The 12630-nt window shown below is 43.8% G+C and overlaps 1 protein-coding gene across 5 annotated transcripts in view; it reads right to left on the bottom strand.

Annotated features, from left to right (window-relative positions):
* DAB1 (DAB adaptor protein 1) overlaps window positions 1-12630 on the bottom strand; it is a 178449-nt gene that overhangs the window by 65320 nt on the left and 100499 nt on the right. For all 5 annotated transcript variants that reach the window (XM_035121489.2, XM_035121493.2, XM_035121488.2 and 2 more), the window contains exon 4: window positions 8429-8527. In XM_035121489.2, the coding sequence (XP_034977380.2) occupies window positions 8429-8527 (99 nt within the window). The remainder of the gene's footprint in view (window positions 1-8428; window positions 8528-12630) is intronic.

Genomic DNA, 12630 nt, shown 5'->3' with positions numbered 1-12630 from the left:
TAATTTAATCAGTCCATAAGAGATTACTCGTAACAAATCTATCAGCTTCTGAAGTGTCACAGAACTATCTGTTCCTTCTTGCTGCAGCAGGGTATCATATAAAATATCAGGCAATAACAGGATGCCCTGTTTGCAAGCTTCACAGAGCATTGGCTACATGGAACTTTGGCCCAGGTTAGCATTATGCCTCTTAGGTCCTCACGTGGGAGTTTGTTGCCATTTTTTAAATACATCCATACTGGGTGTAGCATTGTTTTTGATTTTGATTTTTTTACTGGAGTCCACATTTTTACTGGTGTTTTTATTTATATTCAATATATGTATTCTTAACCTCAAAATATGTCTTTATATGTATATATCAAAACATGACAAAACTATTAAATTAGGAACCAAGTTTACAGTCTTAAAATAGTCCTGGAAACGTGAAAAATCTATAGACTGTTCCCGAGTTATAAATTCTGCATATCGATCTCAGTGATATCATTTTGAGGAGACTCAAGAGGGCTAATTATGCCAGCAAGTGAGCGAATAGAATAAATAGCACTTGGCATATTTGCTTGGGATATACATATTACACACTTTAAATGTCAGAATAAAAAGGAAATGATTTTTTATTAAAAAAAAGCCTTCTATCCTGATTGGCCAAACTTTGCCCTGCTTGACATACCCTCATAAGTTAAATGTACCCAGATATTTGACCCGTTCCACTTCTGGGAGATTGCTAAAAAAACAAATACTGAAGAATTTTTGGTACATTGCAAGTACCTGTATGCACTGGAAACTAATGAATTCTGGGTTTTTAAAGACAGCTATATTTTCCACTCAATAATCTTGAAGTAAGAAAGATGGTGCTGTCCTGCACAGATGTGGTTATCGTCTGGTTCTGCTTCACCCCCTATTCTTTTTTTGTTCCATGCAGTCACTTTGCTGCAAACATCAGTTAGTTGCTCTGTGATGGGCTGGGAAGGGTACACAGGGTATTACAAATCTAAGACATGTGGGATGTGAAACTTATAGCAGTCAAGTACAACATTCCTACAGTGGACATGTTAGGGCAGGCATCCCCAAACTGCGGCCCTCCAGATGTTTTGGCCTGCAACTCCCATGATCCCTAGCTAACAGGACCAGTGGTCGGGGAAGATGGGAATTGTAGTCCAAAACATCTGGAGGGCTGAAGTTTGGGGATGCCTGTGTTAGGGGGTGTTTTGTACCACTCAGGAGAAAACTTCCTGTTTCCTCCTGAGCTGGGACAGACTTCCACTGCATGTGACTTGATGTGGGTGTGGACTGTTGTTGATAGAGGAGCACACGGCCTCTATGTTCTGTTCTCTGTGTTCTCCATTTTTGTTTTCCTATGTGTTAGGAGAAGTGACTGCTCAGTCGCAGTTACTTGGGACTAATCCCCTTATGGGACAGCTCATGTAGATCGGGCATAGGCAACCTCAGCCCTCCAGATGTTTGGGGACCATCATCCCTGACCACTGGTCCTGTTAGCTAGGGCTCATGGGAGTTGTAATCCCAAAACATCTGGAGGGCTGAGGTTGTCTATGCCTGATGTAGATATATATATTTATGTAACCTAACCCTTCCTTTAGGGATCTGTCTGTAAACCTGAATGAATCTGTGAGTAAACTATTTTTATATTACGTTTAATCAGTTTCTCATGTCTATTCTTTTTAAGAGGGATTAGACGGGATATTACCAGGAATCTTAAGTAGTGAGGCTCAGACGAGCCAGCAACAAGCTAACCACTGTGTAATTTAAAAAGGGGGATGTTTGGAACTCTGCTAGGATATGGAGCTTGCTAGCACAAGTTAGGAAGGGTATCATTAAATCCTCTCCTGCCTCCCTAATCTTCCTCACAAGATGGAATCCAAAAACCCATGCATGCATTTTGGACATGAAGGGAAAGGTAAAGGGACCCCTGACCATTAGGTCCAGTCGTGACTGACTCTGGGGTTGCACGCTCATCTCGTATTATTGGCCGAGGGAGCCGGCGTATAGCTTTCAGGTCATGTGGCCAGCATGACAAAGCTGCTTCTGGCAAACCAGAGCAGCACATGGAAACGCCGTTTACCTTCCCGCTATAGCGGTTCCTATTTATCTACTTGCATTTTGATGTGCTTTCTAACTGCTAGGTTGGCAGGAGCTGGGACCGAGCAACGGGAGCTCACCCCATCACAGGGATTCGAACCGCCGACCTTCTGATCAGCAAGCCCTAGGCTCAGTGGTTTAGCCCACAGCGCCACCTGGGTCCCATACATGCATTTTGGACATACCCCCCCCCCCAAAAAAAACCCCACAGCCCTCCTCCCACAAATAGCAAAAAGAATTACAAACAGTAAAATTAAATCATCCCATGTTAGTTAGAGGGACAGTATATTTTCTTTCTCGGGTGTTTTAGAGGATTAAAGTGTTAAGGGGAGTGAAACTTCACCAACAACCGTTCTAATTCTTAGTGACAGTATTTGCCTTGAGTGACACTTTCCATCAGAAAGTGCAAGCACATCAAGCACACCCATCAAGACTTCAAGTACAAAGACAGCTAAAATATTAATTAACATGTATATTTTGTTCATGAATATTACATTTGCAGTACATGAAAGTACGCTATAAACGCGAAGGAAAACGTCGCAGGCAAGGTTTCTGACAGTAACCCAAATACATTATTTTAAGCTCTAATTACGGAGCAGTTCCTCTAAAACCATCCATCTAAAGTCAGGCCTGCCAATGCCAATTTTTAGAGAATTTGCTGGTTTAGGGCTACACATTGATTTTTTTATTGTGATAAATTAAAATCCAATATTAGCCAACAAGATACAAAGCGCACAAAAATCAACATTTGTCTCTTTTAAATTAGGTCAGACGTATGTGCATGAGTAACGCAGACAAATGAAAGCGATCAGACATGGGCATTTTAGTGAAATAAGTAATAATTTGGCAAATGATTACATGACAATGAACTTATCCAAACTGGGGCAGTGGGGCAGAGCCAGAGGACAGGAGGCTTATAGTCCACACAGGGATGCAGCAACTATCCACGATTTTCAGTTCCAGCAATGAAATTATTTATTTGCAGCTGTGAAGTATGCTAAATAGTCAGAAGCTGCTGTAATCCATGTGTGTTTGCCCCATGTAGAGAATCACTGAATTGCAGGTGGAAGCCTCCTCAGTGAAGATACCTTCCTGATTGACCACCGAGGCTGATCACTGGATCCTTCTAGGCAGAAAGGAGTAGAAAGAACTAGGCTTTATGCAGCTGATCCTTGCTTGAGCAACAAGGTCTTCCTGAATCCTAAGTTATTATTTGGACCAGCTTCTTGGTTTGACCCCAATAATTCATTTGTTCTTTGGTTTGAACTCCTGGCTGGCCCCTTGGTCCTATTCTTGACCCCTGATCTGTCTTGGGGCTCGTAGTGCCTGACTCACCTCAGACTGCTTGCCATGGCCCAGTCTCAATGTGAATATTGCAACTGTAGCAACCGCAGCTAATTAACTGCTTTTTCTTTTCTTTATTGTGTTCCGTGGAACATCTGGCACGATGAGGTAAAATCAGAATCAGCAGAATAAAGTGACTGTAGGAAGAAGGGCCTGTAACTGGGATTTCTCCTCATTTTATGACATCAACACTAGCAGGTTCTTAAGTGAGAACTGGTGTGAGAGCACACCAGTTGCAGGCCTATATCCTGTAGTGCATGGGGTGTGGTGCCATAATTCACTGGATCTCCCGTGAGTCACATTGTTGTTGCTTACTGGATATATCAGGGTGGGAGAGATGGTGGTGCAGTGCAAACACGCCAGCAGAACTAATCCTGCTGGTGCTTTTGCCACTTCCCCTCCTACCTCCTGTTCAGCAGCAGCAGCAGTGTGACCAACTGGTAATGACACACTGTGTCACACTATCCACTACTGGAATGACAATAGCAGACTTCACTCTCTCGTAGCTCTAGAAATTATATTATCATTCTGGCCAGGTGAAGCTAAAAATCCTCTTTCTCAGTTGCTAGCATCTTTGTGGATGCCCCCTCTGACTCATACTCGTTTTTTCTCCTTCTAGAAGTCTGGAGAAAACAAATTCCCTATGGACACAGTAATTGCTGTAACTTGGAAATGTCCTGGCAAGCCTAGATACTGCCACAATGCCTTGCAGATTTCACATCCCACTTCAGATACACTGAGAAGGATCAGCTTGGTGGACAACTGGCAACTCTTCCTTGGCATCACTTGTAGATTACAGGAAGTAGAATGCAACACTTGCATAAGGTTATAAGCTTAAGATAATCAAACAGGGCATCATACTTTGAATATATAGTACCCAGTACTATCCCAATAACTCTTCATAATTGACACTGCATTATTTACTTGTAAGTTTAATGATCTTGGTTATCCAATAACATAATATTAATTAGGAAAGCTAATTCTATCTGCCATTCAGTCTGGTTTTATTTCTAGCATCATGCTAAGTAGTTAATTTATATAAAAATTTAATTGAGATCCTTTTTAAAATTCAAGAGAGGGCATATGCCACTGTGAAGATAATTATAGTTAAGATAAAAAGCTGTTTTTCAGTGTGTTCTGATTTTATTTTTAATGTTTGACTTAAGCCCCTGTTAATCCAAAATAAAATTGTTTAAGTGACGGAACTATTATGATTTGACTATGAGATAATTTCAAACCATTCTTTAGCCTCTGTGTTATGAGATTTTAATATACTGTAACAACAACAACAACAACAACAAGCAGCCACTACCCTTTTAGTACATACTTTCAGCACATTACATATGAACACAAAACCCTCTTCTCTCCCCTTCCCCCATAACAGAGACTAGGAGTGCCAGCTTGGTCCCGCGACCATAGGTCCCTGGGGCTCTAGGTGCCATGCATGCATGGCCCTGGTATTGAAATTTGTGGGTGACCAGCCTCTTCAGGGGGAATTTTGTGGGTGCTCAGACACCCAGGGCCTCAGGGAGTTGGCACCTATGACAGAGACTGTTTTGGCTTCCTTGCAGCTGCAATCTGAATAACAATAAAATACATGATAATTGCATCCCCGCAATTAAGATCATGTGTATTTTGACACAAAATACCAGTTCAAATATCTGTCTTTCACATGGAAATGGACAGAAATGAGATCTTAATCAGGGGCGTCGCAACTGGGGGTGGGGGGGAGGCAGGCCGCCCCACGCTCCACTCTGCGGGGCTGCTGCAGCCGCCATCACAGAGAGGCCACCCTGGTGCTGTTGGTGGCCATCCGCCACTCAACAGTGGCCAGCCGGGCAGGGCGGGGCTGCGCACGGAGGCGGAGCTTGCTGGGCTGGGGCTCCCGCCTCTGGCTCACAACTGGGTGGCCAGCAAGGAGCCTGAGTGCAGGGCAGCAGGGCGCCCCGCCAGTAGCTTCGCCCAGCAGCTCCCAGCCAATGCGGAGCATGGGAGCCCTTTCGCGTTCCCAGCCCACGCTTAGAAAAAGCCAAGCCGGGGAGAAGAAGGCTTGAAGGACCGGGGAGCAGCGGGAAGGAACGCAATCTGTCTCCTCCATCTCTGATCTACAATGAGTGCCAAACAGAGCTGTCCTTCCCATTGGGTTTACTGGCACTGGAGGGTGGGGAGCTTTGGTGTGTGAGGTAGAGCTTTGCAGAAACACATTGATGCACTTATGGGCATGAACTACGTGCATGAACAAAAGGGAAGGTAGCATCAGTTTCCTACCCCCACCCATAGCTGCCAAGTTATCCCTTTTTTTAAGGGAAATTCCATTATGCTGAATAGGCTTCCTCACGAGAAAAGGGAAAACTTGGCAGCTATGCCCCCACCCCACACCAAAATAAAGCAAAATAAAACGTATCTGGGTGTGTGTCCTGCATATCGCTTAGGATGGGTCATAAAATTTTTTTCCCGAAAATGTTTCCTCCCTTGATCTTATCTCAGGTGTATGGTATAAACATAGTCAAATTTCAAATTTGGGACAAATCGGTTAATATTTAGACCCTGCTCCTACAGATTGAAATTTTGAAATTGTAAATTATCAACATGTTTTATCTTAAATAAATAAATATTGCAGAAAATAATAGTATCCAACTATTATTGCTCTACATAAAACCTAAAAATTATGTTTATTAGTTCACAATTTAACATACTGAGAATTAAATGAGTCAAATTCCTATGTTTTTATCACTTGTAGTGAGGCAAAATTTCAATCTGCAGGAACAGGGTCTAAATATTAACCGATTTGTCCCAAATTTGAAATTTGACTATGTTTATACCATACGCCTGAGAGAAGATCAAGGGAAGAAACATTTTTTATTTTTCTTTTAATGACCCACCTTAATATCCCTCCCACTGTCGGCTCCTGCTTTTGAGAGGGAGAGGGGGCTCAGCAGGGTGTGCTCGGCTTGCTAGGGGTTAAAAGGAACTGAGATAGAGTCCTAGAGATGATAGAAAATGAAATTGCCGGATACGTCCTCCAGAGCACAAGCCCCACCCTCCCAAGGTCTTTCCTGCAAAGAGAAGGCAAGAGGCTGTTGTCTCTCTGCTCTGCAAGTGCTGCCTCGGTGGCCCCTTCTGGGATCTGGCGAGTCTCCGCTTTCTTCTTGATGGGGTGCATTGGGGAGAAGACTATAGCGGACTATGCAGGGGGGGGGACACCTCCAAGTCAGGGAGCAGAGGGTCCTACCCCACCCCTCTGCAAAGCCAGAGAGGGAGCGAGTTTTTTTAGGTCTTCAACTACTACTACTACTACTACTACTACTACCACCGTGTTTCTCATATTTTAAGTCATCCCTACAAAATAAGCCATGGCAGGATTTTCCTGAGTTGAAGAAATATAAGACATACCCCAAAAATAAGCCGTAGTGGTGGGAGCAGGTCTGGATGGCGCCATGGAAGAGGAAGATGCCTGTCAGCGCCCGGAACCGGCTGCTGCTGCCCTCCAAAATGTCCAGCAGCATGCACCGCGCCAAGCGCTGACCCGGCGGCGGGACGCAGCAAGAGCCGCAGCGCGCACTGCTCCGAGCCCCGACCCGGCGGCGGGACCCAGCAAGAGCCTCAGCGCGCGCCGCGTGGAGCCCCGACCCGGCGGGACCCAGCAGCGTGCCCTGCTGAAGCGCCGACAACGCGCGCAGCAGCAGCCAGTTCCGGGCGCCGAGCCGCGACAGGAAGAGGAGGGACGCAGTGGGACGCAGCTACAACAACAAAAAACACCTGGCCGAGCCTTCATTGGCCGCCGCGGCTGCCACTCGCTGGTCCCTCCTCTTCCTGTCGCGCGCGCTGCAGGTCCCTCCGGTCCCGCCGCTGGGTTGGCGCTTGGCGCTGGCGCTGCTCCAAGCCCCAACCCGGCGGCTGGACGCAGCAAGAGCTGCAGCGTGCGCTGCTCCGAGCTGGGATCCAGCAAGAGCCTCAGCGCGCGCCGCGTGAAGCCCCGACCCGGCGGGACCCAGCAGCGTGCCCTGCTGAAGTGCCGACAATGCTCCCAGCAGCGCAGCAGCAGCCAGTTCCGGGCGCCGGACAGGGGAGGTACCACACTGTAATTTTTTTTAAATAATAAGACACCCCCCGAAAATAAGCCATAGGCTTATTTCCTTGAGTAAAAAAAATTATAAGACATGACTTATAATATGAGAAACACGGTACTACTACTACTACTAAAGCGAGTGACTGTTCCTGGGGAAGTCGGCAAAGGGAGCCCCTGCCCTCAGGGAGCGAAGGAGGGAGGGAGGCTCACCCCCCAGGACAAAACAAACATCGCCACCATGCCGGAGGTGGGGAAAGAGGAGGGAGTAGGACAGATGGGAGTCATGGCTCCCAAGAGGGTGAAGCTTTGCTAGTGCCCCAACAAAGCGGCCGCGAGCCTCCTGTCAAGCGTCGTAAAAGGATACAGGCTCCCACGTTGCCTTAAAAGGCTCCAACGTGGGAGTCTGTGTCACCTCCCCAGCACAGAGCTTGCTGGGCTGGGGAGGTGTGGACTCCGTACGGGGTGCCATGCAGACTGAGCATGTGCCACGCCCCCTGCGGAGTGTGCATGCGTGGGATGCCACACGTGCGCAGTCCGCACGGAGCGCCACGCAGGCACCGCCCCCGGTACCAGCCGGGGTAGGAAAGCCGCTGACCTTAATATGGCCTACATCACCTTATGTATTCTATCACAAAAGCCCCTCGCCCTAGTTTTAACAACTTTTAGGTATGCAGATAAAATCATATCAGTCATAGAAGTAGCTTCATTGAGGTACTGTGTCAAACAAACAAACAAAACAATTACTACACCTTAGGTATCGAAGGCTGTTGCTTTGATCTACAGTAAGCAATTTATGAAGCATGTCATCTGTTTTGTGTGACTTTATATCGGTCAAAAATTACTGCCCAGCCACGGGAAGCTTTCAAGGATACAAGTACCAAGAGATTCAATTGTGTTGTCTGGTGTCATTATTTTACTTACGCCTGTCTTCTCATCAAAGATTTTGATTCCTCCAAATGAGATAGTTAAAAATATTTTCTGCTTGTGTTCCCCTTTTGAACGAGTTGCAGCAACAATTCCCTGTTGGGAGAAAACAGAATGGTTCTGATTTAAAATAATTTGACATTTTGTCTCTGCCAATAGTCTGCAGACATTAGTGAGAAGTGGCGGTGTGTTGTTCCTTAAAGATCTGAACACTTTGAGCTTTCCATTGGTTTCAGATGTTGGTTTGGGGCAAAAATATTCTATTTTATAGATACAGTACTTGTTATTAAGTAACAAGTTATTAAGTATACTTGTTATCAAGTAACAAGTTATCAAGTATACTTGTTATTAAGTAACAAGTTATTAACTTGTTATTAAGTGGCACTGTGGTCTAAACCACAGAGCCTAGGGCTTGCCGATCAGAAGGTCGGCGGTTCGAATCCCCGCGACGGGGTGAGCTCCCATTGCTTGGTCCCTGCTCCTGCCAACCTAGCAGTTCAAAAGCACGTCAACGTGCAAGTAGATAAATAGGTACCACTCCAGTGGGAAGGTAAACGGCGTTTCCATGTGCTGCTCTGGTTCTCCAGAAGTGGCTTTGTCATGCTGGCCACATGACCCGGAAGCTGTACGCCGGCTCCCTCAGACAGTAAAGCAAGATGAGCGCTGCAACCCCAGAGTCGTCCGCGACTGGACCTAACGGTCAGGGGTCCCTTTACCTTTTTATTCTATTTTATCTATACGTGTTATTAAGTAAGACCCACTGAATTAAGTGGTACTGACTTCTGTATAAATGTACTGAGGACTGGGTTGGACATCGGCTTCCATATGCAGATCCACTTTACATATCAAGTTTCAAAACACTCTCCTGCTATGAACTGTGTGATTCATGTTTCATCTGAAACCATGCAGTTTTGCCACAATCAAAATCTTGCTGTACTAATAATTTCCCTGTACATTCTTCTTTTTTTCTGCTGCCTTGGAAGACAGCAGGAATGCTTTATTTCTAGGTAGGTGAAACTGATGAAATTTCCATGATGGGAAGTAGGTAGAAAATTCTTACCAGTAGTATCTCTGCCTCTTTTCTTTTCTGATTTGAGTTCTCCCTCCCCTCCCACACCTTTACACAAATATAAGATTTCTTTTTCTTTTTAAGTATTAGATTCATAAAGAATTATATAATCACAGAAGTAGAACAACCAGAGGACTAGTCCATTTTTTCCTCAACGAATAAGGCCTCTGATTGTGCATTCAAAAAGCCAAAATATGGTGTTTTATTTTTGATGCATTAATTAGAACCCCTTAGACAAACCACATCCCAAGTCTTTCTCTTTGCCACGTTAGGAAATGCATTTATTATTTATAAAATAACACTGTGACTAGAGGCAGCTGTATGACTTCTTCTGTTCCAATTCATTATTTTTAAAGCTAGTGTAGATAATATCATCAATACTCTTTCCAATAGCGATTTCTGGTGCTGAGCATGAACAGGATTGTAGCCAAAATGGGATCTCTGAGAAACAACATGGCAGTAGCAGATGGAATCCTGAACAGGGAACTGTAACTTCTGCAACCATTTGTTGCAGGTCTCATTTGTGGCAAAAAAAACAACATCATTGGGTCATAACTTTCTTTCGTTTTGTGAAAAATTCGTCTTGCGAATTGCGGTTTCCCATAGGAACACATTGAAATTTAATTAATGTGTTTCTATGGGCAAAAAAAGAAATTTCAATGCATTCCTATGGGAAACCGCGATTTGCAAGACGAATTTTTCGCAAAACTAATTGACTCGCGGAACGAATTAAATTCATCTTGCGAGGTACCACTGTATTTATAAACACCCCAGAATGTTTGCAGACCAGCTTCTGCAAAGGAAGTGAGAGCTGACCAACTAACTCAGATTAAATTTTGCACAGGCCTTCAGAGAAGAGCAACTGTGGGGGGGGGCAGGGTGGCGACTGGGAAGAAGTCTCAGAAACTAGGCTATCTAAGGTGAGTAAAGGAAGGAAGAAGAACAGGCATTAAACTGAGATAAGAATAGGTAGAAACTTGCAGAAAATAAAAGGAAAGGAACTGCAGATATCGAGTACAAAATTTACTAATACTATTACCATGCTTTGCTTCCACATATAGTCATTCTATATGTCATTATTGTTTGTTTCGGTTTAATAAATTAGATTTAATACTTCTAAGTCCTTCCATGGGTATTCTACAGGTGGAAGCTGTATTTTCTACATGTATTGTACTTGGTACCATGGGAACGAATATATATGTGGAGTATCTACTTTCAGTAATGTTTTGTAATGTGAAACTGGCAAAAGCATGCTATTTGGATGTACACTTTTTAAAAATTCACAGCAGTAATATTTTCAGACTCTGGTATGTAGTGCTTACAAATTACTAATCCCAGAACTGAAAGCAGCTCTCCAGCACACAACCCTAAATCAGGCTGTTTGCACATCCATTCAGTTGTGCTAACTACCCTGAGACATTCAATCAGTCCTGTGTTATTTTTAAGCTCAAGGCAACAAGAGTAATGTATACTCTCCAAGCAGTGTTAGAGACCAAGATATGAAAGCTAGGAGCTAATTGGCGCCTTAAACCTAGGTTATGGACGCAACAACAGAATGTCTAGGCACACTTTTTTATAACAAGAACACAGTGCTGAAAATAAATGAACTGCAGCTAAAGTATGATGTTCATTTTTCACCCACTGAGTACAGAAATTTTGCATTCCAAATTATTATAACATGACAGTGCTAGTTTATTTTTTTTAGCAGTGATTTTTGCTTTCTGGAGATTTATCGTGAGACATCACAAATATTCCTATAATAATATGCAACCACTACTCATGTTTCTGAACTGTTCTGTACCACAAGTTAACATTCACTGCATCCCTATGAATTTTTAATTTAGATCTGTATTGCAGCCAAAGACCCATTGAAAATTTCAGGACAAAATACAATTAAGACAGCCAACCACAAAAGAGAGAGGAACCAGGGCAGTCATTTTGTTTTGTCTCAAGCATGGTGATCCTTGTTTCTTTTAACTTCCGAGAGAATTTTTGCCATGCCCAGTGTAATATAATTAGATCTGTCATTCAAACGATATTTAATATGGGAGGCTTCAGATTTTCCCGGCAGATTTGCCAGTAGGTGTTTGATCAGCTGGTCCCTTGCTTGCTCATACTGCCTACAATGCAACAAAATATGCTTCATGCAATCGAGGTCCTGAGAACATAAACAAAGCCTATTCTGATAAGGGATGCCTCTCAGTCTACCATTTAGCACTTCCGATGGAAATACATTTAGTCTGGCTTTGTAAATAAACAACGATAGGTTGGTACAGACAGGTTCCTAAGATACCGACCGGTACTGTATGAGGGTATCTGAAAGTCGTACCCATATTGGATTCACGCTGCTACCAGGCCACAAATTACTTGAGATCAATATCGCAGGTCGCTATGTGAAATGTCCCAAAGCCTTTGCCTCAGGGATTCAAGGACGGTGTCATAGCCCAGTTGATACAAGAGGGCATCCCTATGGAATGATGAAAGCTTATGGAAGGAATCTGGCACAACTGGTGACTTGTCCCAGAGTCCAAATGCAAGTGGCCAGGTTCTGTGCCCTTCACGTAGGCCATTAAATGAGGCTGCCTTTAGTAGAAACAAATTAATATGCCGCAGGTAAATTTTCAGCAGAAGGACATGAATATTTAAAAAGAAATAAATAATATCATCATAGAACATGGTAAAAACCAGTAGAGCGGGAGCAAACAGCAATCTGAATTTGTGACACCACCTGTTTCTTTTGGTCCTAGTAACCTCTCAACATTACACAGGCAAGTCTCTCAATTATGCTAACAGGAATCAAACATTTTGGAGGAGAGATGGAAATTGAGACCCTCTGGGATGGAGACAAAAGGGCCAGCCTAGCCTTGTTAACAACCAGAAGCTCCCAAACCACTTGTTGGCAGATGGAACCAAGGAATGAATGAGAAAGAAGCTACAATCAGTTTAATCTTATGCATGTGCCATGGTACATGCCGCTTAGACACAAAAAGAGCCAGCCTTTCAAATTGGTTTCTTCCTTAATTACCAAGTACTTAAAATCCCTTTCCAACTTCTCTTTGTTTAAAGAATTGTATAAAAATATTGTAGAAACATAAGATGTGTGTGATGTATGTGTAGTAAATGTTAGCAT

The sequence above is a fragment of the Zootoca vivipara genome, chromosome 7 (assembly GCF_963506605.1).
Source record: "Zootoca vivipara chromosome 7, rZooViv1.1, whole genome shotgun sequence".
NCBI classification, from domain to species: domain Eukaryota; kingdom Metazoa; phylum Chordata; class Lepidosauria; order Squamata; family Lacertidae; genus Zootoca; species Zootoca vivipara.
Note: the sequence above shows the minus strand (reverse complement) of the source record. Positions and strands in the feature narration are given on the sequence as shown.